The sequence below is a fragment of the Carettochelys insculpta genome, chromosome 10 (assembly GCF_033958435.1).
Source record: "Carettochelys insculpta isolate YL-2023 chromosome 10, ASM3395843v1, whole genome shotgun sequence".
In the NCBI taxonomy this organism is placed as follows: domain Eukaryota; kingdom Metazoa; phylum Chordata; order Testudines; family Carettochelyidae; genus Carettochelys; species Carettochelys insculpta.
The window spans coordinates 53,404,619-53,428,482 of NC_134146.1; the positions used below are offsets into that span (position 1 = coordinate 53,404,619).

Below are 23,864 nucleotides of genomic sequence, written 5' to 3' on the forward strand. Positions count from 1 at the left end.
CCGTCATTTGTCATGCTCTGGAGTTAGGTGTTGCTGAACAGGTTGGGATGATGGTCATGTTTCCTCAGTTAGGTGAGCTCAGTCTGGGTTACTTTCTGGTCTGAAGTGTACCTTTATAGGTCATGATGGAGAGAGAGTGAGGCCAGCGAATAGCCTGTAACTCAGAAGACCCAAGTTAAATACTTGATTGTGCCCCTGGCTGACTGGGTAGCCTGAGCGAATCACATGGCACTGCTGTGCCTCAGTTTTCCCATCTATAAAATAGGGAAAAGGATGCTGCCAGGCCCTGCCTAGCACTGTGATAGCCACAGCTGAAAGGCGCCATCAGACCTTGGCATTATTATAATTAAAAGCTGCACGATGCAATTTGATAATCCATTAGAAAGCCTTTTCCCAGGATTCTGTCATTAGTTACAAAGAGGTGATTCTTCTGGCTTGATTTACTTTCCAGGACTCTGGGGGGTAGTTAACAATGCCGGGATCTCCACGTTCGGGGAAGTCGAGTTCACCAGTATGGAAACCTACAAGGAAGTAGCTGAAGTGAACCTCTGGGGGACGATCCAAACTACCAAGGCTTTCCTCCCTCTAATCCGGAGGGCCAAAGGTGAGTGGTTTCCCACACAAGCATGTTTGTAGCCCTGCTGTGCTGGTGGGTTAGCGGATGAATTCCCCATTGCCCTGCACCTGCTGCTGCAGGGTGAGAGGGTGTGAAATGCTACCAGCTTAGGATGGCAGTGTTTACCCTAGATGCAGTGGGTGTGAAAGAAAGCCATGCAGTGAATGGCAGCTGAGAAACTGCCTGAAAAGTCTGCTAGGGACTTCCCTTGCCATGCAGAGCAGGTTAGGGTATGACTGTGTATTGCTGGTGCCTGTTGCTGCTCTTTGTGAGTGCTGGGCTAGTGCGTCACCCAGCTGGGCTTAACAACTCCTTTCACTGCTTTGCAGTTGTTGGACATGGTAGATATGTGGCCAAAACCACATCTCAGGTGGCCCCTTTGCACATGAATCACGTTTTGCTGGCCTGCAAAGATCCAGTGACATCAGGGAGATTAACTGTTTCATCTCGAGCAGCCTGTTAATGCTAGTGTCGGATGGATTCTCACAGTGAGTGTGGTGCTGTGTTGCCGGCATAGGACCTGTTAGTGTCGGGTGTCTCTCGGTGAGTGTGGCACTGCTGGCACAGGGATTGTTAGTGTCGGGTGTCTCACAGAATCATAGGGCTGGAAGGGACCTCAGGAGGTCATCTAGTCCAGCCCCCTGCTTCAAGCAGGATCAACCCCTACTAATTCATCCCAGCCAGGACCTTGTCCAGCCGGGACTTAAAAACCTCAAGGCATGGAGAATCCACCACCTCTCTAGGCAACGCATTCCAATGCTTCACCACCCGCCTGGTGAAGAAGCTTTCCTAATATCTAACCTACACCTTTCCCTCCTCAACTTCTGACCATTACTCCTTGTTCTGCCATCTGACAACACTGAGAACAGTTTCTCACCGTCCTATTTAGAGCTCCCCTTCAGGAAGTTGAAGGCTGCTATTAAATCACCTCTAAGTCTTCTCTTCTGTAAACTAAACAAGCCCAAATCCCTCAGCCTATCCTCAGAGGTCTTGTGCTCCAGACCCGTAATCATTTTTATTGCCCTTCGCTGAACCTGCTCCAGCAAATCCACATCCTTTTTATACTGGGGGGCCCCAAACTGGACACAATAGCCGTGTCTACACGTGCACGCTACTTCGAAGTAGCGGCACTAACTTCGAAATAGCGCCCGTCACGGCTACACGTGTTGGGCGCTATTTCGATGTTAACATCGACGTTAGGCGGCGAGACGTCGAAGCCGCTAACCCCATGAGGGGATGGGAATAGCGCCCTACTTCGACGTTCAACGTCAAAGTAGGGACCGTGTAGTCGTTGCGCGTCCCGCAACTTCGAAATAGCGGGGTCCACCATGGCGGCCATCAGCTGAGGGGTTGAGAGACGCTCTCTCTCCAGCCCCTGCAGGGATCTATGGTCACCGTGTGCAGCAGCCCTTAGCCCAGGACTTCTGGCTGTTGCTGCGGTAGCTGGGGATCCATGCTGCATGCACAGGGTCTGCAACCAGTTGTCGGCTCTGTGTATCTTGTGTTGTTTAGTGCAACTGTGTCTGGGAGGGGCCCTTTCAGGGAGCGGCTTGCTGTTGAGTCCGCTCTGTCACTCTGTCTGCAGCTGTGCCTGGCACCCTTATTTCGATGTGTGCTACTTTGGCGTGTAGACGTTCCCTCGCAGCGCCTATTTCGATGTGGTGCTGCGCAACATCGATGTTGAACATCGACGTTGCCAGCCCTGGAGGACGTGTAGACGTTATTCATCGAAATAGCCTATTTCGATGTCGCCACATCAAAATAGGCTACTTCAATGTAGGCTTCACGTGTAGACGTAGCCAATATTCCAGATGTGGCCTCACTAGTGCTGAATAAAGAGGAATAACTACTTCTCTAGATCTGCTCAAAATGCTCCTCCTAATGCACCCCAGTATGCTGTTAGCTTTCTTGGCTACAAGGGCACACTGCTTACTCATATCCAGCCTTTCATCCACCATAACCCCTAGGTCCCTTTCCATCATACTGCTGCTGAGCCAGTCGATCCCCAGCCTGTAACAATGCTTGGGATTCTTCCGCCCCAGGTGCAGGACTCTACACTTCTCCTTATTGAACCACATCAGATTTCTTTTGGCCCAGTCCTCCAATTTATCCAGGTCCCTCTGAATTCTCTCTCTACCCTTCAACATATCTACCTCTCCCCCTAGTTTTGTGTCATCCGCAAACTTGCTGAGGGTGCAGTCCAGTCCCTCATCCAGGTCATTAATAAAGATGTTGAATAACACCGGCCCCAGAACTGAGCCTTGCGGCACAATGCTTGAAACTGACCACCATCCAGATATTGCGCCATTGACCACTACCTGTTGGGCCCGACCATCAGGCCAGCTTTCTATCCATCTTAAAGTCCAAGGATCCAATCCATATTTCCTTAACTTATGGTCAAGAATGTTGTGGGAGACCGTATCAAAAGCCTTGCTGAAGTCAACGTATATCACATCCACTGACTTCCCCATGTCCACAGAGCTTGTTACCTCGTCATAGAAGTTAATCAGATTGGTGAGGCAGGACTTGCCCCTGGTGAATCCATGTTGGCTACTTTTGATCACTTTCTCCTCTTCCAAGTGCTTCAAAATAGATTCCTTGAGGATTCCTTCCATTATTTTCCCAGGGATTGAGGTAAGGCTGACGGGTCTATAGTTCCCTGGATTGTCGTCCTTTCCTTTTTTAAAGATGGGCACTACGTTTGCCTTCTTCCAGTCATCCGGTATCTCCCCTGATCTCCAAGAGTCTTCAAGGATAATGGCCAAAGGTTCAGCAATGACCTCTGCCAATTCCCTCAGTACCCTGGGTCTGGATTTAATGCACCCCATGGACTTGTGCACATCTAGTTTTTCTAGATAGCTCAGAACTTGTTCCTTCCCCACAGATAGCTGCCCTCCACCTTCCCATACCGCATCATCTAGGACTGTCCTGGGGAAGTTGACTTTGTCCGTGAAGACGGAGGCAAAAAAAGCATTGAGTACTTCAGCTTTTCCTGTATCATCTGTCACTAGTTTACCTCCCTCATGCAGTAATGGCCCCACACCTTCTCTGATAACCTGTTTATTGTTCACATGCCTGTAGAAACCCTTCTTGTTACTCTTCATATCCCTTGCCAGCTGCAGTTCCAATTGTGCTTTTGCTTTCCTGATTACTGCCCGGCATTCTCCAGCCGTATGTTTATACTCCTCCGTAGTCAACTGTCCACGTTTCCATTTCTTATATGCATCCTTTTTGAGTTTAAGCTGACTAAGGATTTCCCTGTTAAGCCAAGCTGGTTGCCTACCATGTTTGCATTTCTTACTACACAGCGGGATTGTTTGTTCCTGTGCCTTCAGTAAGATTTCTTTAAAATACTGCCAGTTCTCTTCAACTGTTTTCCCCTTCATCTTCGTTTCCCAAGGGATCCTGCTCATCCAGTCTCTTAGGGAGTCAAAGTCTGCGCTTCTGAAATCAAGGGTCTGTATGTTACTGCTCACCCTTCTTCCTTTCGTCTGGATCCTGACATCTACGATCTCATGGTTGCTGTAGCCCAGGTTCCCTCCCACTTGTATTTCTTCTCCTAGTTTTTCCCTGTTTGTGAGCAACAGGTCAAGTTGCGCACGGCCGCTGGTCAGTTCCTTCAGCACTTGTACCAAGAAGTTATCCCCAACATTCTCCAAAAACTTCCTGGATTGTCTGTGTGCTGATGTATTGGTCTCCCAACAAATGTCAGGATGATTAAAGTCTCCCATGAGAACCAGGGCCTGTGATTTGGAAGCTTCACTAAGCTGCCTGAAGAAAGCCTCATCTATCTCCTCTCCCTGATCTGGCGGCCTGTAACAGACACCAACTACAATATCACCTCTGTTACTTCCACCTCTAAGCTTAACCCAAAGACACTCAACTGGATTTTCTCCCTCCTCATACTGGAGCTCTGAGCAATCACACTGCTCCCTCACATAGAGCTCAACTCCTCCTCCTCTTCTCCCCTGTCTGTCCTCCCTAAACAATTTATAACCTTCCATGACCGTGCTCCAGTTACGCGAATTGTCCCACCAAGTCTCCATTACTCCAACCACCTCATACTTGTGTGACTGTGCCAGGGCCTCTAATTCTTCCTGTTTGTTCCCCAGGCTTCTGGCATTAGTGTACAAGCATCTTAGAGAAGGGGCCGATTGGCCCACTTTCTCCTCTTCACCCAGGAAACCCAGTTGATTGTTCCCTCCTCCTTCCCCACTTACCTCCGGGCTTGTGTCACCTTCCCCCGACAAACCTAGTTTAAAGCCTCCTCACTAGGTTTGCAAGCCAGCCCGCAAAGATGCTCTTTCCTCTTTTAGTGAGGTGGATCCCATCTCTTCTCAGCAATCCCTGTTCATGAAACAGAATCCCATGGTCAAAGAAACCAAATCCTTCCCTGCTACACCACCTCTGTAACTGTGCATGTACCTCTGTGATTCGACAGTCCCTCCACAGACCCCATCCTTCCACAGGGAGGATAGATGAGAAGACCACCTGTGCTCCATATTCCTTGATCTTTCTCCCGAGGGTTACGTAATCTGCCGTGATCTCATCGAAGTTGTTCTTAGCTGTATCATTGGTTCCTACATAAAGAAGTAGGAAGGGGTAATAGTCTACAGGTCTCTCAGTGAGCGTGGTGCTGCCAGCACAGGGATTGTTAGTGTCGGGTGTCTCACGGTGAGCATGGCACTGTTGGCACAGGAATTGTTAGTGTCAGGTGCCACACAGTAAGCGTGGCGCTGCCGGCACAGGGATTGGTATTGTCGGGTGTCTCACGGTGAGCGTGGTGCTGCCGGCACAGGGACTGTTAGTGTTGGAGTCTGATGGTGAGCACGGCACTGGCGGCACAGGGATTGTTAGTGTCGGGTGTCTCACGGTGAGCGTGGTGCTGCTGGCGCAAGGATTGATAGTGTCGGGTGTCTTATGGTGCGGTGACACATGGATTGTTGGTGTCAGATGTCTCATGGTGTTGGGTGTCTCACAGTGAGCATGGCACTGCCGGCACAGGAATTGTTAGTGTTGGGTGTCTCATGGTGAGCGTGGTGGTGCTAGTACAGGGATAGTTAGTGTTGAGTGTCTCACGGTAAACGTGGCGCTGCCCGCACAGGTAATGTTAGTGTCAAGTGTCTCACGGTGAGTGTGGCACTGCCAGCAGAGTAATTGTTAGTGTTGGGTGTCTTATGGTGCTGCTGACACATGTATTGTTAGTGTTGGATGTCTCATGGTGAGGGTGGCGCTGCCAGCATAGGGATCGTTTAGCATTGATTGGTTCCAGAATTACTACCTACCTTGTGTTCTCCATTCAACGCCTGTTTGGGCCACTTACATACTTTCTGACCATCTCTCCCCTGTGATTTTTCTCCCTCTGCCCTATTTGGCCTGTTTTTGGAGGGGTCAATTTGTGATGGCAACAGGGAGCAGCAGCATGAAGTGTTGTCACTGAAGAACCTCAGATGGCTGGGTGTGGGTGTGTTTCTGTAATACTTCCGTGGGACGGTTGTTGTAGGCTGGCTGAGCTGCCAGCCACAGGGGCTCTGGAGTCAAGAGTTTAAGCCTGGTTTTCCTGGAGATTTTGGAAAGCGGCGTAAGGGGAAGAGAGCTCCACACTGAGCCATCTGAGCTATTAAATGACAACTTTGTTAACCCCGGTGGTGTGCTCAGAGGTTAACATGCTCATCTTCACAGGCATCCTCTTGAGGGGGAGGGCAACAGGCTGATGGCTGACTGGCAGTTATGTCAGGGCTGTTACATTAACAACGGGAAGAGGGGAACCACCCCAGGTTTCCAACGAACCGCAGACACAGTCCAGCCGGGGTGTGTGCAAGCAATGCCATTGAGGCAGGAGATTGCCCCAATCAGAGACGTGCACCAGCTGCTGCCTAACAAGGCCCAGAGTCTGCGGGCAGATCCTGCACAGTGCACTGGCCCAGGGGTTTGTTTGCCCCCTCCAGCTGTAAGCAGCGTGAGCAGAAGGGCAGTGACGGCAGCGAGGGGGAGCACAATCTGGAATATGTGACATTCTGTCAGTTCTCACTTGTTGTTCCCACCTGCCTCCCAGAGACCAACGGGAACTCCATGGTGGGCAGCGAGAGGCTGCACTGCTGCCCATGGGCACAGGCCTGTCGTGCACTGCAGTGATCCATGGCTGGAGCCACCAGCAGGATTAGCTCTTCCCGCAGGCTGTGCTTGTCATGGGGTCAGCAGCCCATGAGGCCTCTCAGTGCAGCCTGGTGCCAGGGTCCCAGAGGCGCCCATGGGATGGTTTGGTTCCTGACTGCCCTGTTCACATTTTCATGTGGTACAGAAGGGCCCAGCTGAGCCCTTGCTCCCACACCCAGGAACTCGGAGTCACAGCACTGAAGTTGGTGGCTGGTCCCTGAAGCTGTTGCTGGGAGCAGGCTGCGGCCCTATGTTCATACTGCTGACTCAGCACCCCCGAGCTGGTGTTCAGAGAGTACCTACAGCCCTGCCCCCAGCTCTGGCGGTCAGCACGCATTGCTCTGCCCTGCCAGTCCGTGTGGCCGAAACACCAGTTCGGGAAGGGCTGTGACTAATGGCCCAGTTGTCATGGACATAGGAATGGTCTCCAGGGTATTTCGGGTGGAGGGCAACTGTAAAACACCCACCTCCTTTCCAGCATGTTGGCAGTTGCTGTCTGCTCAGAAACATCTAGCTCTTTGCTGCGGAATCTGTGGCCCCTCTCTGTGCTGCAGCCCAGAGGCAGCTCTCATGTAAGGACTGGCTCACTTTGCCACCTACCCAAACTACTGCCATGCCTTTGGCAACAACAGTGAATTTGGATACAAATAGTGCTAAGCAGCCTTGAAACAGTGGGCATCTCTGTGTAGCCCCTTACCTGTATAGCTGATTACATAGCTTCCCTGCTCGCCTGTCCCAGGGAAGGGCAGACAGGCCCTCAGCTTCTGCAGAACTGAGCAAAACTGGGAGACAGAAATTCTGCTTGCACCAGACAGTGAGAATATCTGACCATTTTCCTCCTTGGGGTGAAGTTAGCTGCTGGACAAAGGGGCAAAGGGTGGGGACTTGCAACTGAGAGGAGCCCAAGGAATTCCGAGGAAACTGGCCCCAGCCCTGTATTTCTGCAGAAATCTGTACTGAGTGCCTTTGCTTTCATCAGCTCTACTAGCTCCCTCTCTGCTCTGGCATTTCAGCTTCACTGGCTGAGTAGCCTTTGGGCCCCGGTTTGCAGCTCAGCACAAGTAGCTATTGGCATTCACTGTTATCCCATTTGCACACACAGTCACAGCAAGTACACATAGCATGCCACACCTGAGTTGAAAAATGCCCAAGGCCAGGAGATTTCAGAAGCATCTGACTTCAAAGCCTGTTAAATCTAATGTGTTGAGTGTCTTGTGCTAATTCTTTATGCTGATGGCCCTGTCATTTACCTGGTACCCTCCTAGGTCGTGTGGTGAACATCAGCAGCATGATGGGTCGGATGGGTAGCCCTGCTCGATCAGCCTATTGCATCACGAAGTATGGGGTGGAAGCGTTCTCAGATTGCCTGCGCTACGAGATGCATCCCCACGGAGTGAAGGTCTGCTTGGTGGAGCCCGGGAACTTCATAGGTGCCACCAACCTGTACACCCCAGAGCGAATTAAGGCCATAGCAGAGAAGATGTGGAAGGAGCTTCCAGAGACTGTCCGCAAAGACTATGGCAGGAAGTACTTGGATGAGCAAGTCGCCAAGATGGAGAGTTACTGTAACAGTGGCTCACCAGACACCTCGCCAGTCATCAACAGCATCACCCATGCATTGACGTCGTCCTCCCCCTACACCCGCTACCACCCCATGGATTACTACTGGTGGCTGCGCGTGCAGATCATGACGCACTTGCCTGCTGCTATTTCGGATCGGGTCTACGTTTACTGAGGTGTCTCGTCACTAGGCTGCCAAGCTGGGAGGTTAATTTCGAAGGGCATGTTTGTATAAATTCCCATTAGTCACTTTTGTATTTTTGTAGCTCTTTTCCAGGTACCATAATTGAAATCTAAAAAGTTAATTTAAAGATTTGAATGTAATTTAAAAGGGAGTAATTGATGCATCGGACCTTTCGTAGGCAGGAATGTATTATGTATATTGTAGGGACCCGTCTCTGTCCTATTTATTTTAGATGTTTCTTCTCCCCTCAGCCCGCTCCCCCAAAATCAGCCAAGTTAAGCTCCCCATTTAATTTACGGGTGCTCTGAAGGGATTTTCAGTCTAACTTCTGCTGAAAAAGGTTACACCAGCTTTAACAGTTTGTGCCTGGGAGCAGCCTTTGCACCATGAACCTCAGACTCGCCTGCTGCTGCGGCATATTGCTGCAGATTGGTGGCTAACGGCTGCAAAGGTTGTTACAGGGGCAGCGGGTTTCTTTAATTCAGGGATCCTATCCAACATTACTCTCAGCGCTGAAATAAGCTGCTGATCCTGTCCCTTTAATTGGTATACTTTACAAAGATGGGAAATGGGTCAAAGGGTTCAGCCTCTGTTGGTCACGTTCTTTATTCTCCAGGAGTTCAATAGAGCATATGCCCACCCGGAAGTCCTGGTTCCCAGCTGTTCTTTCCTCATGCAAGTACTCTGTTGACACCGATGAGCGTGAGATGCATTGCATGGGCAAGTAAGGCTGCAGGATCAACCCACGTTAGTATTCCTCATTTCTTCAGCAGTAGTTCAACACTGTGACTTCAAAGTAAAAGGCTTTGAAGTATATTTAATTGCACTATTGTTAACGTAACGTAGTGCAGTGGCACCACTGACCTGTTTCCAGATAAGATTCAATTCCTCTCTTTTTTGCTTGGATCATTCAGAGGCAACAGTTTGACGATGAATGTCATTTTTCACTAGGGACCTCAAAGTTATGTCACCTTTTGAGCATATGATTGAACAGTGCCTTGTGGAAAGGGGTTCTGACCCACTGGGGCGTCATGGCCCTACTGTAGTACAAACAGCCCTGATAAGAGTAGTAATTTACACTGAAGGAGTCATGGGAGCTGAAATGTTTCGCTAGCTAATGAAGTTTGGATATGATCTTTAGTAGAAAATGAAGAAAAACGGGAAAACTTTAAGGGAAGTTTAGTCTCCACAGCAGTTATAATGTTTAAGTGACTGAGACATAAGGCTACAATTTTGTCATCAAGGTCAGAGAAGTCCTAGAATTCATGAATTTGAATGAAGTCTGCGAAGTCTTGGAAGTGACTGGAAAGCACCATGGAGTAGGCTCTAAACAGAGTGACATGGCCCCTAACTCACAGGGTCCCACTCGAGTTTGGCCCATTGGTCCCTCTTTTTCCAGCTACAGAAGTGCAGATGGGCCAAACCTGAGTGGCTCTGAGACCCCCTGTGCCAGGTCACAAAGCCAGGCTTTGCCCTGCAGGCCAGGGTGGGGGATGGGCTCAGTCCTCCACACCACCCCCCTTCCATGTCTGCTACATTTTCCCCGCACCTCTGCCAGCATTGCAGCCTTTCTTAGAAACCGTTGTTTGTACTGTAAAGAAACTCACCAAAACATATCCATAAAATCAACAACAGTAACAAAAAGCCTGTCGCGGGGTGTGCCAAGTATTGCGCTTCTGAAGTGTGAGAGGTGAGCAGGATGGTAAGTGTGAGTTTCTCACGTTGGAGAAAATGGAGCGAAAGGGTTTGTTGTCCTGTTGTAAGTACTGGAGCAAATGGAAAGAGTAAGCAATCGAAAGACCCTTCGGTCTGATTAACATTAAAACTAATGGTGATAAAGTTTACAGGCTCTAGCTTTTTTTTTTTTTTTTTTTTTTGAATGGAAGGTGAGAGGCTTACCTCTGGACTTGGCCTGACATTCACTCCTGAGTTGTGCAGGTGCAGAACCAGGGCGACGTGCGCACACAGGCTTCGCCCAGCTACTGAACTATGTTACGATTCTGTGGTTTTATGAGGTCAGAGTCACGCTCTTTACAATTCTGACCAGAAGTGATTAATTCAGGAGACAAGAAGTCATGCATTAATTTGATGGACTATATGAGCCCAGCATGCTAAAGATATTAACAGAGCCCTAAAACTGCCCAGCATGTAGCAGGTCTGAGAAAGGCTTGGGGTCTGGCACCCATAGAGCTCAACCTCGTTAGTGCCTGGACAAACACTCCAGTCAGCAGCTCTATAGCCTTCGGTTACAGCTGTGACAAAAGGAGAGCCAGGCAAAGCCCTTTAAAGGTGAAATAGTAAATAAGGCTTTTATTGTAACCCAGTTTCCTTTCCTGTTAGCCAGAAAGTGTTTGATAAGGAAAGACACTGCCTGATGCCCTTGTAGGCGCTATGACAGGCAGGAGGGTTGCTGCTCTTTGGGGTAAGTAAAAGACATTGAGGTGGGCTGGAACTGTTGTTGCTTACGTCCAGTCTTGTTTCCAAGACAGACGAGCTCCGAGGGGCAAGAAAGGACAGCAAGGACAGGAAATGCAACTTCTCTATCTGCGATCAACTCTTCTCTCCATCCTTGCTGCTGGAGAAAAAGCTGCAGCGTACAGTCTGAGACCTGGCAAACTTATGTCAGGATCCAACTATTTAAGGCATTGCTTTTAACTCTCTTGCTGACCACAGGCTCATAGCAGCCTGGCAAATGTACAGTCCCACCACCCCCTTGGGAGACTCAGGATTGCCTTTACTGTCAACATCGGGTGCCCCGTCACATGGGGGAGTGTTGTCTGCTCCAGAGAAACCCAGAAAAGCCGTCTTTTCAGGATGGGAGGGCTCTACCCTGGGAAGCAGAGCTGTTGGGAGGGACAATCAGCTGAAATGAGCTACTAGTGTGATGTGACACTGTAGACAGGAGGATTGATGTAATTCTGGGATCCACAAACAGGGAAATGACATGTGGGAGCAGAGGGGTTATTCCCCTCTGCATTTGGCACTGGTATGACCACTACTCAAATCCTGTGCCCCTTCCTGGTGCCCCAATTCAGGAGTGGCATTGATGAATTGGAGAGGATTCAGAGAATGATGGCTGGGTTACTAAACCTGCCATACTGTGATGAAGGCAAAGGGATCAGTCTGTTTAGTGTCGCAAAGAGAAGGTGATGGGGCAGCTTGGTGACAGTCTATGGGTATCTGCACAGGGATCAATGATTTAAAATGGGCTCTTGGATCTAACAGGCCCAACGGGATCCAAAGGCTGGAGGCCAAGGCCGGACAAATTCTGATGGAACTAAGGTATGCATTTACAGAGCTGGGCAGGGTATTTAACTACTGGACCTGTCACTGGGGAAGGTGGGCTCTCTACCTCCAGCAAAGTTTGAATTAAGGTTTGATGTTTTTTCTGAAAGATCTGCTGGGAGAATTATTGTGGGGAAACTGTCCAGCGGGTGTCTCACCTGTGCTGCCCAGCAGGTCAGACTAGCGGATTGCTCTGATCCCGCTCACCCCTGCCTTGGAATCCGTGGATCTGTTATTGATGATTTTTAGGAAGGTGCCCAGCAACCCTGTTATGCTGGGTACTACATACATGCCTGCACTCCAGGGCTGCGTCTACACGTGCACGCTACTTCGAAGTAGCGGCACCAACTTCGAAATAGCGCCCATCGCGTCTACACGCATCGGGCGCTATTTCGAAGTTAACTTCGACATTAGGCGGCGAGACGTCGAAGTCGCTAACCTCATGAGGAGATAGGAATAGCGCCCTACTTCGACGTTCAACGTCGAAGTAGGGACCGTGTAGACGATCTGCGTCCCGCAACGTCGAAATTGCTGGGTCCTCCATGGTGGCCATCAGCTGGGGGGTTGAGAGATGCTCTCTCTCCAGCCCCTGCGGGGCTCTATGGTCACCGTGGGCAGCAGCCCTTAGCCCAGGGCTTCTGGCTGCTTCTGCGGCAGCTGGGGATCTATGCTGCAGGCACAGGGTCTGCAACCAGTTGTCAGCTCTGTGTATCTTGTGTTGTTTAGTGCAACTGTGTCTGGGAGGGGCCATTGAAGGGAGCGGCTGGCTGTTGAGTCCACCCTGTGACCCTGTCTGCAGCTGTGCCTGGCATCCCTATTTCGATGTGTGCTACTTTGACGTGTAGACGTTCCCTCGCTGCGCCTATTTCGATGTTGGGCTGAGCAACGTCGAAGTTGAACATCGACGTTGCCGGCCCTGGAGGAGGTGTAGACGCTATTCATCGAAATAGACTATTTCGATGACGCAACATTGAAATAAGCTATTTCGATGTTGGCTGCATGTGTAGACGTAGCCCAGGAGACTTTTCTTGCGCTAAAGAGCTTATGGTAGTAATAGAGAAGAGGGACCTGCAGCACAGTGAAGGGCTGTGACCTAACCGAAGTCACACAGCTGTTCATTGGCAGATACTCTCAAGGACCTCAGAATAGCGATAGACCCCAGAACAGGTAATTCTGGTCAGCAGGCCACACTCTGACTTGCACCAGCTACCCGTGATATTTATCTGAATCCAGAATAACTGCAGCTAGTCCTTGCAATCAGTTCAGTTGCTGAGCCCAGCTCTCTTGCAAGGGCAACATTCAGAGCCCAACGAGATGATGCATCAGACACGAAGTGGTGCTGCATTCGTTCTCCGCACAGCAGGAAACCCAAATACTGAGGCTGCACTTGACATCTACACAGCATTCTTTATCACAAAGGATTGTAAAGTACTTTGGAGGCTACACACAGAGATTGCTATAGCAATGCCACCCACCACTGAAAGAAAAGCAGATGCTGCTTTCTGTTGAGGAAAGGTGACAATGTGCACAGCCATACAGTGCAAAGAGAAGTCCAGGAGGCAGAATCTAATTAGTGGAGTTAGAATTTGGCCAGGAAGTTGGGATTAACCCCCTGATAGATGCCAACTTTTCTTCATACCAAGGGGTGCTCAAACCCAACCCCTCCTTCCAGGCCCCACCCCAATGAACACCCTGCTCTTGTGAAAAATGCTAAGCAATCTTTTGTGTTGAGGTCAATATCTAACATCTGGATAAGCAAGTTGGAAGTGGAAGTGGTTATTTTGCTAGGAGATGGATTGGCAGTTATAAGAGCAGTGGGAGAGTTCTGACAGCTGCAAAGCAAACCTGTGGACTAGTTAGATAGCTGCTGTGAAACAGCTGGAGTTCTGAGTCATCAGTTTGCTTATGAACATGTTCAACCACTGTGTTCTGTTGCTTAATGACCATGTGGCCAGGTGGTCCCCTGGCAGGTCCTGTTGGAAAAATGCTAACCCTTCCGAGCTCCCCCTATAGCCAAGATAAGGCATTCAGCACTGCTGGAATGAATCAGTGCTTGCTGTACATGCCATTCTGCAACCCCTGGACTTCCACTTCTTCTTCGAGTGTCCCCGTGGGTGCTCCACATTAGGTGTCGGGCTCGCCCGGCGCCGCAGATCGGATCTTCGAAGCAGTTTCTGCCGGACCGCGCATGCGCCGGTGCGCGCCGCTCCCCCGCGCGCTCCCGGCCATGTGCGCGATCCGGTCCCCGCCAGTTCCTCTTAACCGCCGTCGGCTGCAGACGGAATCCAACTAGGCTAAGGCCAAGTAGTGTATTCAACGACTTTATCTGTTTTTTCTTAAAGTTTTTTTCAGGCACTTAGGCTACTATAAGCTAGCCGGTTGTTATTTTGTAAAAAAAAAAAAAAAACAAAAAAACAACGAACAAGCTAGGAGAGGGACAGCTCAGCCAGTCCCAGTAACAAGCGCCGGAGGCCAGGAGCTAGGGCTATCAGCCCTCCTGCTAAGGCAGGCCATCGGACGGGGAAAACGGCACAAAGAAGGTGCTAAGTACCCACTTAAAAACTCAAAGACTCACCAACAATGTCCTCTTCAGGCTTTAAAACGAGAAAAAAAAAAAAAAAAAAAAATGCTGCTTCTTGATAAGGCCCTCCAGCCAGAAGCGCCGGAGCGGCCGCAGCAGGAGGGACCCTCCGGGGCCCTTAAAAGGAAAGCTGCCTCCCTCACTCCATCAGCGCAGAAACGGAGGAAAGTATCTCCAGCCCGATCCCTGCCGGCAGCAACAGCGAGCGGGACGGGAGGAGCAAGCAGCCTCCAGCCGCAGCAACAGCTGATCGGCGGCGGCACGGTGAGCCACATGGAAACGGCTCAGCCTCCAATACTCAGCCAGCCGCCCAGCACCGCAGGCAGGGCGGCGGCTAAGCAAACGCCGGTACCGGCGGCACCGCAGGCAGCGGCACCGACCCCCGGGGAACCGGCGGTGCAGAGCGCGCAGGCACGCAGCCTGCCGGCACCGGAGGACACCGCACATGCGGCATCGCCCTCGAGCGTGCCGAGCTCGGTGCGGACGGGGCCGGAATCCCCTGTATGCTCCCCAGCCCGATCCCTGCCGGCAGCAACAGCGAGCGGGACGGGAGGAGCGAGCAGCCCCCAGCCGCAGCAACAGCTGATCGGCGGCGGCACGGAGAGCCACGTGGAAGCAGCTCAGCCTCCGATAATCAGCCAGCCGCCCCGCACCGCAGGCAGGGCGGCGGCTAAACAAGCGCTGGTACCAGCGGCACCGCGGGCAGCGGCACCGACCCCTGGGGAACCGGCGGTGCAGAGCGCGCAGGCACGTAGCCTGCCGGCACTGGAGGACACCGCACGTGCGGCACCGCCCTTGAGCGTGCCGAGCTCGGTGCGGACGCCGGAATGCCCTGTATGCCCCCCAGCCCGATCCCTGCCGGCAGCAACAACGAGCGGGACGGGAGGAGCGAGCAGCCCCCAGCCGCAGCAAAGAAAGGTTACTCACCGTAGTAACGGTGGTTCTTCGAGATGTGTCCCCGTGGGTGCTCCACATTAGGTGTCGGGCTCGCCCGGCGCCGCAGATCGGATCTTCCAAGCAGTTTCTGCCGGACCGCGCATGCGCCGGTGCGCGCCGCTCCCCCGCGCGCTCCCAGCCACGTGCGCGATCCGGTCCCCGCCAGTTCCTTGACCAACCGCCTCGGATGCTCCTGCAAAACACTAAACAGAGATCCGGAGCGGGGAGGATGGGCGGGTAGTGGAGCACCCACGGGGACACATCTCGAAGAACCACCGTTACTACGGTGAGTAACCTTTCTTTCTTCTTCGAGTGTCCCCGTGGGTGCTCCACATTAGGTGACTACCCAGCAGTAACCCAAGATAGGAGGTGGGTAATCGGATTATGTGCAGCTTGTCCCCGAGAGGACCGCTGCCAAGAGACGGGTATCCTCTTGGAATACCCTGTGAAGGGCGTAATGTTTGGCGAAGGTGTCACAGGATGACCAGGTCGCCACTCTGCAAATGTCTTTTAGCGCAACGCCCTTGAAAAAAGACTGTTGATGCTGCCACCGCCCTAGTGGAATGAGCCCTGGGCGTGGCCAGTAAAGGAGTCTTTTTGAGTTTGTAGCACATTTTTATGCAAGATACGATGTGCTTAGAGATTCTCTGCGAAGAGAGACATTCTCCTTTTGATTTGGGAGCGATAGAGACTAGGAGCCTATCCGTTCTCCGGAAGGACTTGGTCCTGTCCATATAGAAAGCTAGCGCCTGCTCACGTCCAGGAGGTGTAGGCGCACCTCTTTGTTAGAGTTATGAGGCTTTGGATAACAAGGGTAAACAATAGGTTCGTTAGTATGAAACTCAGAAAGAAACTTTAGGAACAAAGGCTGGATGCAGCCGTATGGTTACCGCCTCCTTGGAAAAACAGCGCAGGGCGGCGTTGCCATAACTGCCTCAAGCTCGCTCACCCTGCGAGCTGACGTGATTGCGAGAAGAAAGGTCGTCTTCATCATAAGGAGGCGGAGGGAAACCGTGGCCAAAGGCTCAAACGGTGGTCCCCTTTTCGCATTAAGCACCAGGTCCGAGTTCCACAGAGGTGGAAGCGGTTTCTGAGGGGGGTATAGGCTTACCAGCCCTTTGAAGAACCTGGTAACCATGGGATGGGCGAACACCGTGTGCCCTTCCTCTTCGTGTCTGAACACCAAAATGGCGGCCAGGTGGACCTGAAACGAGGATAGCGAGAGTCCTCCTCTCTTGAGGTCCAGTAAATACTCTAATATCACAGCCATAGGCACCGAAAGGGGGCTAGCTGTTTGGTAGAACACCATGTCGTAAAGCGAGTCCATTACTGCTTGAAGGTCTTCCTGGTGGAAGTCCTCCTGCTACTTTCTAGGACTTGCTGCACTTCCTCCGTACATGTGCTCTCTAGGGAGCTAAGCCATGGATTAACCACGTTTGTAGTCGCAGGCTTTGGGGGTGCGGATGCACTATGGACCCCTGGGCTTGCGTGAGCAGATCCCGCGCCACCGGAGGGGACCTCAGTGGCCGGTCCGACATGCGCAGGAATAGGGGGAACCATTGCTGTCGATCCCACGTTGGGACTATCGGGATCATTCAGGTTCCTTCCCTCCTGGCTTTCTGCAACACTTTGTGGATGAGCACTGTGGGAGGGAAAGCGTAAAGCACGGGGCCCCTCCATGAGATCGCGAAGGCATCCCTCAGGGACCCCCGTCCCAGTCCTGCCCTGGAGCAGAATTGTGGGCACTTCTTGTTGTGCTGAGTAGCAAACAGGGTCTATCTGGGGAAAAACCCCATGCGTGGAAAAATCGGTTGCAGCAGATCGGGACGGATCTGCCACTCGTGCGTGAGTGCGAAACGCCTGCTCAGCTGGTCTGCCTTCACATTGCGAGCGCCTGGTAAGTACGAGGCTTTCAAGGTTACATTGTTGACGATGCAGCAGTTCCACAACCGGACTGCTTCTACACATTAGGCACGGGACCGAGCTCCTCCTTGCCGATTTATATAAAACATGGTGGAGGTATCGTCTGTACTGATCCCGACTACCTTGCCTTTCAGTTGGTCTCGAAAGTGTCTGCAGGCGTTGAACACTGCTTTGAGCTCCAGTATATTTGTGTGCAGTGACTGCTCCATAGAGGACCACAGCCCTTGCGTCACCTCTTCGCCCATGTGTGCTCCCCACCCTATGAGGGGGGCATCTGTAGTAAGAAAAACCAATACGTGTGGTTGGTGGAAGGGTACCCTTGTTAGCAGGTTCTCTGGGTTTACCCACCATTGCAGGGATTTGCGCACCTCCGTTGTGGGCGACGCCATCCTGTGAACAGTGTGTGCTGCCGGTTTGTATACGCTCGCCAGCCAATGCTGCATGCTGCGCATGTGTAACCTGGCGTTCTGTTGTACGAAACGTTGCTGCTGCCATGTGGCCCAGCGGCTGTAAGCACGTCAGAACCGGCACCATAGGGCTGAAGGTGAAGCCTTGCGCGAGGGAGCCGATGGCCCGAAAGCGAGTCTCTGGTAGATACGCCCTCGCTGTAATAGAATTTATGCGTGCCCCTACGAACTCTATGTCCTGTGTGGGGTCTGTCTTTGATTTTGTCAGATTGATAAGCAGGCCGAGCGAAGAGAACGTGCCTGCTGTGACACATATTATGCGTAGTACCTCCTCCTTTGAGGCCCCTTTGAGTAGGCAGTCATTCAGATACTGGAATATAAATACCCCCTGTCTGTGCAGGTAGGCTGACACCACTGCCAAGGTCTTGGTGAAGACTCTGGGGGCTGAGGAGAGCCCAAACGGTAGGACCTTGTAAGTCGAGGGCTGCGAACCAATCTCCATCGTCTAGTGCCGTAAGGATGGAGGCGTTTGTGATCATCCGAAAACGTTGCTTGCGCAGGTACCGGTGGGGCCTCGAAAATCTAAGATGGACCTCCCCGTGAGGAAGTACCTCGAGTAGAACCCTCTCCCTTGCAGTTGCTCCGGCACTCTTTCCACTGCCCCTACGAGCATGAGATGGTCTACCTCCTGCTTGAGCCTCGCTACATGGGAGGTCTCCTGGAGGTGGGGCCCCGGGTGGAGGTCATGGTGGTGGGAGCAACTGGGAGGGGATGGCGTACCCCGTGGCTATGATCTCCAGCACCCATGTGTCTGTGGTGATCCTTTGCCACTGGTTATAAAATGGTCGGATGATGGCCTTGAGCACTGGTTTCGTGCCCTCTGGAAGCGAGTCCATGAGGGAGGTCAACCTAATGTGGTTGTTGAAATTATGGTTCGCTAGATGCGCTGCGTAATTTGCCATTGGCAACAGTAGCGTGGAGGAGGAGTAGACCTTTCTGCCCAACAGCTCTAGCTTTTTGGCATGTTTGTTTATTCCCCCACGTTGCGACGACTCCGCCACCAAAGAATTTGGTTGCGGGTGGCTGAACAGGAACTCCATGCCCTTCGTGGGCACGAAGTATTTATTTATTTATTTATTTTTTTTTTTTCGCTCTTTTGTGGACAGGCGGAATAGTCGCGGGAGTCTGCCATATCATAGTGGCAGGCTCCAAGATTGCGTCATCAGCGGTATTGCTATTTTGGAGGAGGCCGGAGGTCTCAGATTTTTGAGGAGCTTATGGTGTTGCTCTTGCACCTTTGCTGTCTGGAAGCCTTGCGTGAAGGCCACCCTCGTAAAACAGCTCTTGGAACTGTTTGAGATCGTCCGGAGGATGGACGCCCCCCGGGGCCGTAGCCTCATCCGGGGAGGAAAGCGAGGAACCGCTGGGGTACGTCTTTCTGGACCCTTCCGGTTCCTGCTGATGATGGTACACCCTCTCACTAGAGGTGTGCGAGGAAAAATCTCGGGGTTCCATAACCAGTCCCCCCTGAGATGCTTAAGTCTCTGTCCCCGGTCACAATTGCCCTCGGGGGTACGAGATCGTTCGTAGGGATCTTTCCCTAGTAGATTGCCGATGGTGTCTATGCCCTGCGTGGTAGGGGCGACCACGGCAGTATAAGCACTGGTCTTGGGAAGGTGACCTAGACCACTCCCTTGGTGCATACCCTTTGCGTCTGGGGGAGGGAGACCGTCGAGACCCTGGAGAGAGCGACTTTGCCTAATAGTCCAGCGGTTCAAATCCCAGGAAGGGTGGAGGTGGTCCCAGCCAGGGTGAGGCTGGTTGCAGAAATGGAGAAGGGGGCTCTGGGTAGGCCAAGGAGGGGGGGGACCCCTGCCTTCTAGTTGGAGTCTGCAACATAGCGGAGGGCTGTGAGAAAGCAACTACACAGCCCTGTGCGGAGAGGGGCTGCAATGCCTCCTCTTGTGTGCAGTCTTCCCCCTCCCTTGAGGAGGTAACTCCGCCCCTGACATACAGGGGATCCCGGCCACGTCTGCACCGAGCTCGGCACACTCGAAGTCGGTGCCGCATGTGCGGTGTCCTTCGGTGCCGGCAGGCTGCGTGCCTGCGCGCTCTGCACCGCCGGTTTTCCGGGGGTAGGTGGTACCGGCGCTTGTTTAGCCGCCGCCCTGCCTGCGGTGCGGGGCGGCTGGCTGATTATCGAAGGGTGAGCCGCTTGCACGTGGCTCTCCGTGCCGCCGCCGATCAGCTGTTGCTGCGGCTGGGGGCTGCTCGCTCCTCCCGTCCCGCTCGTTGTTGCTGCCGGCAGGGATCGGGCTGGGGGGCATACAGGGCATTCCGGCGTCCGCACCGAGCTCGGCACGCTCAAGGGCGGTGCCGCACGTGCGGTGTCCTCCAGTGCCGGCAGGCTACGTGCCTGCGCGCTCTGCACCGCCGGTTCCCCAGGGGTCGGTGCCGCTGCCTGCGGCGCCGCTGGTACCAGCGCTTGTTTAGCCGCCGCCCTGCCTGCGGTGCGGGGCGGCTGGCTGATTATCGGAGGCTGAGCTGCTTCCACGTGGCTCTCCGTGCCGCCGCCGATCAGCTGTTGCTGCGGCTGGGGGCTGCTCGCTCCTCCCGTCCCGCTCGCTGTTGCTGCCGGCAGGGATCGGGCTGGGGAGCATACAGGGGATTCCGGCCCCGTCGGCACCGAGCTCGGCACGCTCGAGGGCGATGCCGCATGTGCGGTGTCCTCCGGTGCCGGCAGGCTGCGTGCCTGCGCGCTCTGCACCGCCGGTTCCCCGGGGGTCGGTGCCGCTGCCTGCGGTGCCGCCAGTACCGGCGTTTGCTTAGCCGCCGCCCTGCCTGCGGTGCGGGGCGGCTGGCTGAGTATTGGAGGCTGAGCCGCTTCCACGTGGCTCTCCGTGCCGCCGCCGATCAGCTGTAGCTGCGGCTGGGGGCTGCTTGCTCCTCCCGTCCCGCTCGCTGTTGCTGCCAGCAGGGATCGGGCTGGAGATACTTTCCTCCGTTTCTGCGCTGATGGGGTGAGGGAGGCAGCTTTCCTTTTAAGGGCCCCGGAGGGTCCCTCCTGCTGCGGCCGCTCCGGCGCTTCTGGCTGGAGGGCCTTGTCAAGAAGCAGCATTTTTTTTTTTTTTTTTTTTTTTTTTTTTTAAAGCCTGAAGAGGACATTGTTGGTGAGTCTTTGTGTTTTTAAGTGGGTACTTAGCACCTTCTTTGTGCCGTTTTCCCCGTCCGATGGTCTGCCTTAGCCGGAGGGCTGATAGCCCTAGCTCCTGGCCTCCGGCGCTTGTTACTGGGACTGGCTGAGCTGTCCCTCTCCTAGCTTGTTCGTTGTTGTTTTTTTTTTTTTTTTTTTTTTTTTTTACAAAATAACAAACGGCTAGCTTATAGTAGCCTAAGTGCCTGAAAAAACTTTAAGAAAAAACAAATAAAGCCATTGAATACACTACTTGGCCTTAGCCTAGTTGGATTCCGTCTGCAGCCGACGGCGGTTAAGAGGAACTGGCGGGGACTGGATCGCGCACATGGCCGGGAGCGCGCGGGGGAGCGGCGCGCACCGGCGCATGCGCGGTCCGGCAGAAACTGCTTGGAAGATCCGATCTGCGGCGCCGGGCGAGCCCGACACCTAATGTGGAGCACCCACGGGGACACTCGAAGAAGAACAGCTGATCGGCGGCGGCACGGAGAGCCACGTGCAAGCGGCTCACCCTTCGATAATCAGCCAGCCGCCCCGCACCGTAGGCAGGGCGGCGGCTAAACAAGCGCCGGTACCACCGACCCCCGGAAAACCGGCGGTGCAGAGCGCGCAGGCACGCAGCCTGCCGGCACCGAAGGACACCGCACATGCGGCACCGACTTCGAGTGTGCCGAACTCGGTGCGGACGGGGCCGGGATCCCCTGTATGTCAGGGGCGGAGTTACCTCCTCAAGGGAGGGGGAAGACTGCACACAAGAGGAGGCATTGCAGCCCCTCTCCGCACAGGGCTGTGTAGTTGCTTTCTCACAGCCCTCCGCTATGTTGCAGACTCCAACTAGAAGGCAGGGGTCCCCCCCCCCTTGGCCTACCCGGAGCCCCCTTCTCCATTTCTGCAACCAGCCTCACCCTGGCTGGGACCACCTCTCCAGGGTCTCGACGGTCTCCCTCCCCCAGACGCAAAGCGTATGCACCAAGGGAGTGGTCTAGGTCACCTTCCCAAGACCAGTGCTTATACTGCCGTGGTCGCCCCTACCACGCAGGGCATAGACACCATCGGCAATCTACTAGGGAAAGATCCCTACGAACGATCTCGTACCCCCGAGGGCAATTGTGACCGGGGACAGAGACTTAAGCATCTCAGGGGGGACTGGTTATGGAACCCCGAGATTTTTCCTCGCACACCTCTAGTGAGAGGGTGTACCATCATCAGCAGGAACCGGAAGGGTCCAGAAAGACGTACCCCAGCGGTTCCTCGCTTTCCTCCCCGGATGAGGCTACGGCCCCGGGGGGCGTCCATCCTCCGGACGATCTCAAACAGTTCCAAGAGCTGTTTTACGAGGGTGGCCTTCACGCAAGGCTTCCAGACAGCAAAGGTGCAAGAGCAACACCATAAGCTCCTCAAAAATCTGAGACCTCCGGCCTCCTCCAAAATAGCATACCGCTGATGACGCAATCTTGGAGTCTGCCACTATGATATGGCAGACTCCTGCGACTATTCCGCCTGTCCACAAAAGAGCGAAAATAAATAAATAAATAAATAAATAAATACTTCGTGCCCACGAAGGGCATGGAGTTCCTGTTCAGCCACCCACAACCAAATTCTTTGGTGGTGGAGTCGTCGCAACGTGGGGGAATAAACAAACATGCCAAAAAGCTAGAGCTGTTGGGCAGAAAGGTCTACTCCTCCTCCACGCTACTGTTGCCAATGGCAAATTACGCAGCGCATCTAGCGAACCATAATTTCAACAACCACATTAGGTTGACCTCCCTCATGGACTCGCTTCCAGAGGGCACGAAACCAGTGCTCAAGGCCATCATCCGACCATTTTATAACCAGTGGCAAAGGATCACCACAGACACATGGGTGCTGGAGATCATAGCCACGGGGTACGCCATCCCCTCCCAGTTGCTCCCACCGCCATGACCTCCACCCGGGGCCCCACCTCCAGGAGACCTCCCATGTAGCGAGGCTCAAGCAGGAGGTAGACCATCTCATGCTCGTAGGGGCAGTGGAAAGAGTGCCGGAGCAACTGCAAGGGAGAGGGTTCTACTCGAGGTACTTCCTCACGGGGAGGTCCATCTTAGATTTTCGAGGCCCCACCGGTACCTGCGCAAGCAACGTTTTCGGATGATCACAAACGCCTCCATCCTTACGGCACTAGACGATGGAGATTGGTTCGCAGCCCTCGACTTACAAGGTCCTACCGTTTGGGCTCTCCTCAGCCCCCAGAGTCTTCACCAAGACCTTGGCAGTGGTGTCAGCCTACCTGCACAGACAGGGGGTATTTATATTCCAGTATCTGAATGACTGCCTACTCAAAGGGGCCTCAAAGGAGGAGGTACTACGCATAATATGTGTCACAGCAGGCACGTTCTCTTCGCTCGGCCTGCTTATCAATCTGACAAAATCAAAGACAGACCCCGCACAGGACATAGAGTTCGTAGGGGCACGCATAAATTCTATTACAGCGAGGGCGTATCTACCAGAGACTCGCTTTCGGGCCATCGGCTCCCTCGCGCAAGGCTTCACCTTCAGCCCTATGGTGCCGGTTCTGACGTGCTTACAGCCGCTGGGCCACATGGCAGCAGCAACGTTTCGTAGAACAGAACGCCAGGTTACACATGCGCAGCATGCAGCATTGGCTGGCGAGCGTATACAAACCGGCAGCACACACTGTTCACAGGATGGCGTTGCCCACAACGGAGGTGCGCAAATCCCTGCAATGGTGGGTAAACCCCGAGAACCTGCTTACAAGGGTACCCTTCCACCAACCACACGTATTGGTTTTTCTTACTACAGATGCCCCCCTCATAGGGTGGGGAGCACACATGGGCGAAGAGGTGACGCAAGGGCTGTGGTCCTCTATGGAGCAGTCACTGCACACAAATATACTGGAGCTCAAAGCAGTGTTCAACGCCTGCAGACACTTTCGAGACCAACTGAAAGGCAAGGTAGTCGGGATCAGTACAGACGATACCTCCACCATGTTTTATATAAATCGGCAAGGAGGAGCTCGGTCCCGT

General features: G+C 53.2%; 1 protein-coding gene across 1 annotated transcript in view; it reads left to right on the forward strand.

Annotated features, from left to right (window-relative positions):
• Positions 1 to 10,356, forward strand: part of LOC142018473 (D-beta-hydroxybutyrate dehydrogenase, mitochondrial-like) — a 45,656-nt gene extending 35,300 nt beyond the window's left edge. The window contains exons 6-7 of the mRNA XM_075004322.1: positions 452 to 604; positions 8,038 to 10,356. Of these exons, the coding sequence (XP_074860423.1) occupies positions 452 to 604; positions 8,038 to 8,507 (623 nt within the window). The 3' untranslated portion in view covers positions 8,508 to 10,356. The remainder of the gene's footprint in view (positions 1 to 451; positions 605 to 8,037) is intronic.
• Positions 10,357 to 23,864: the final 13,508 nt, after the last annotated feature.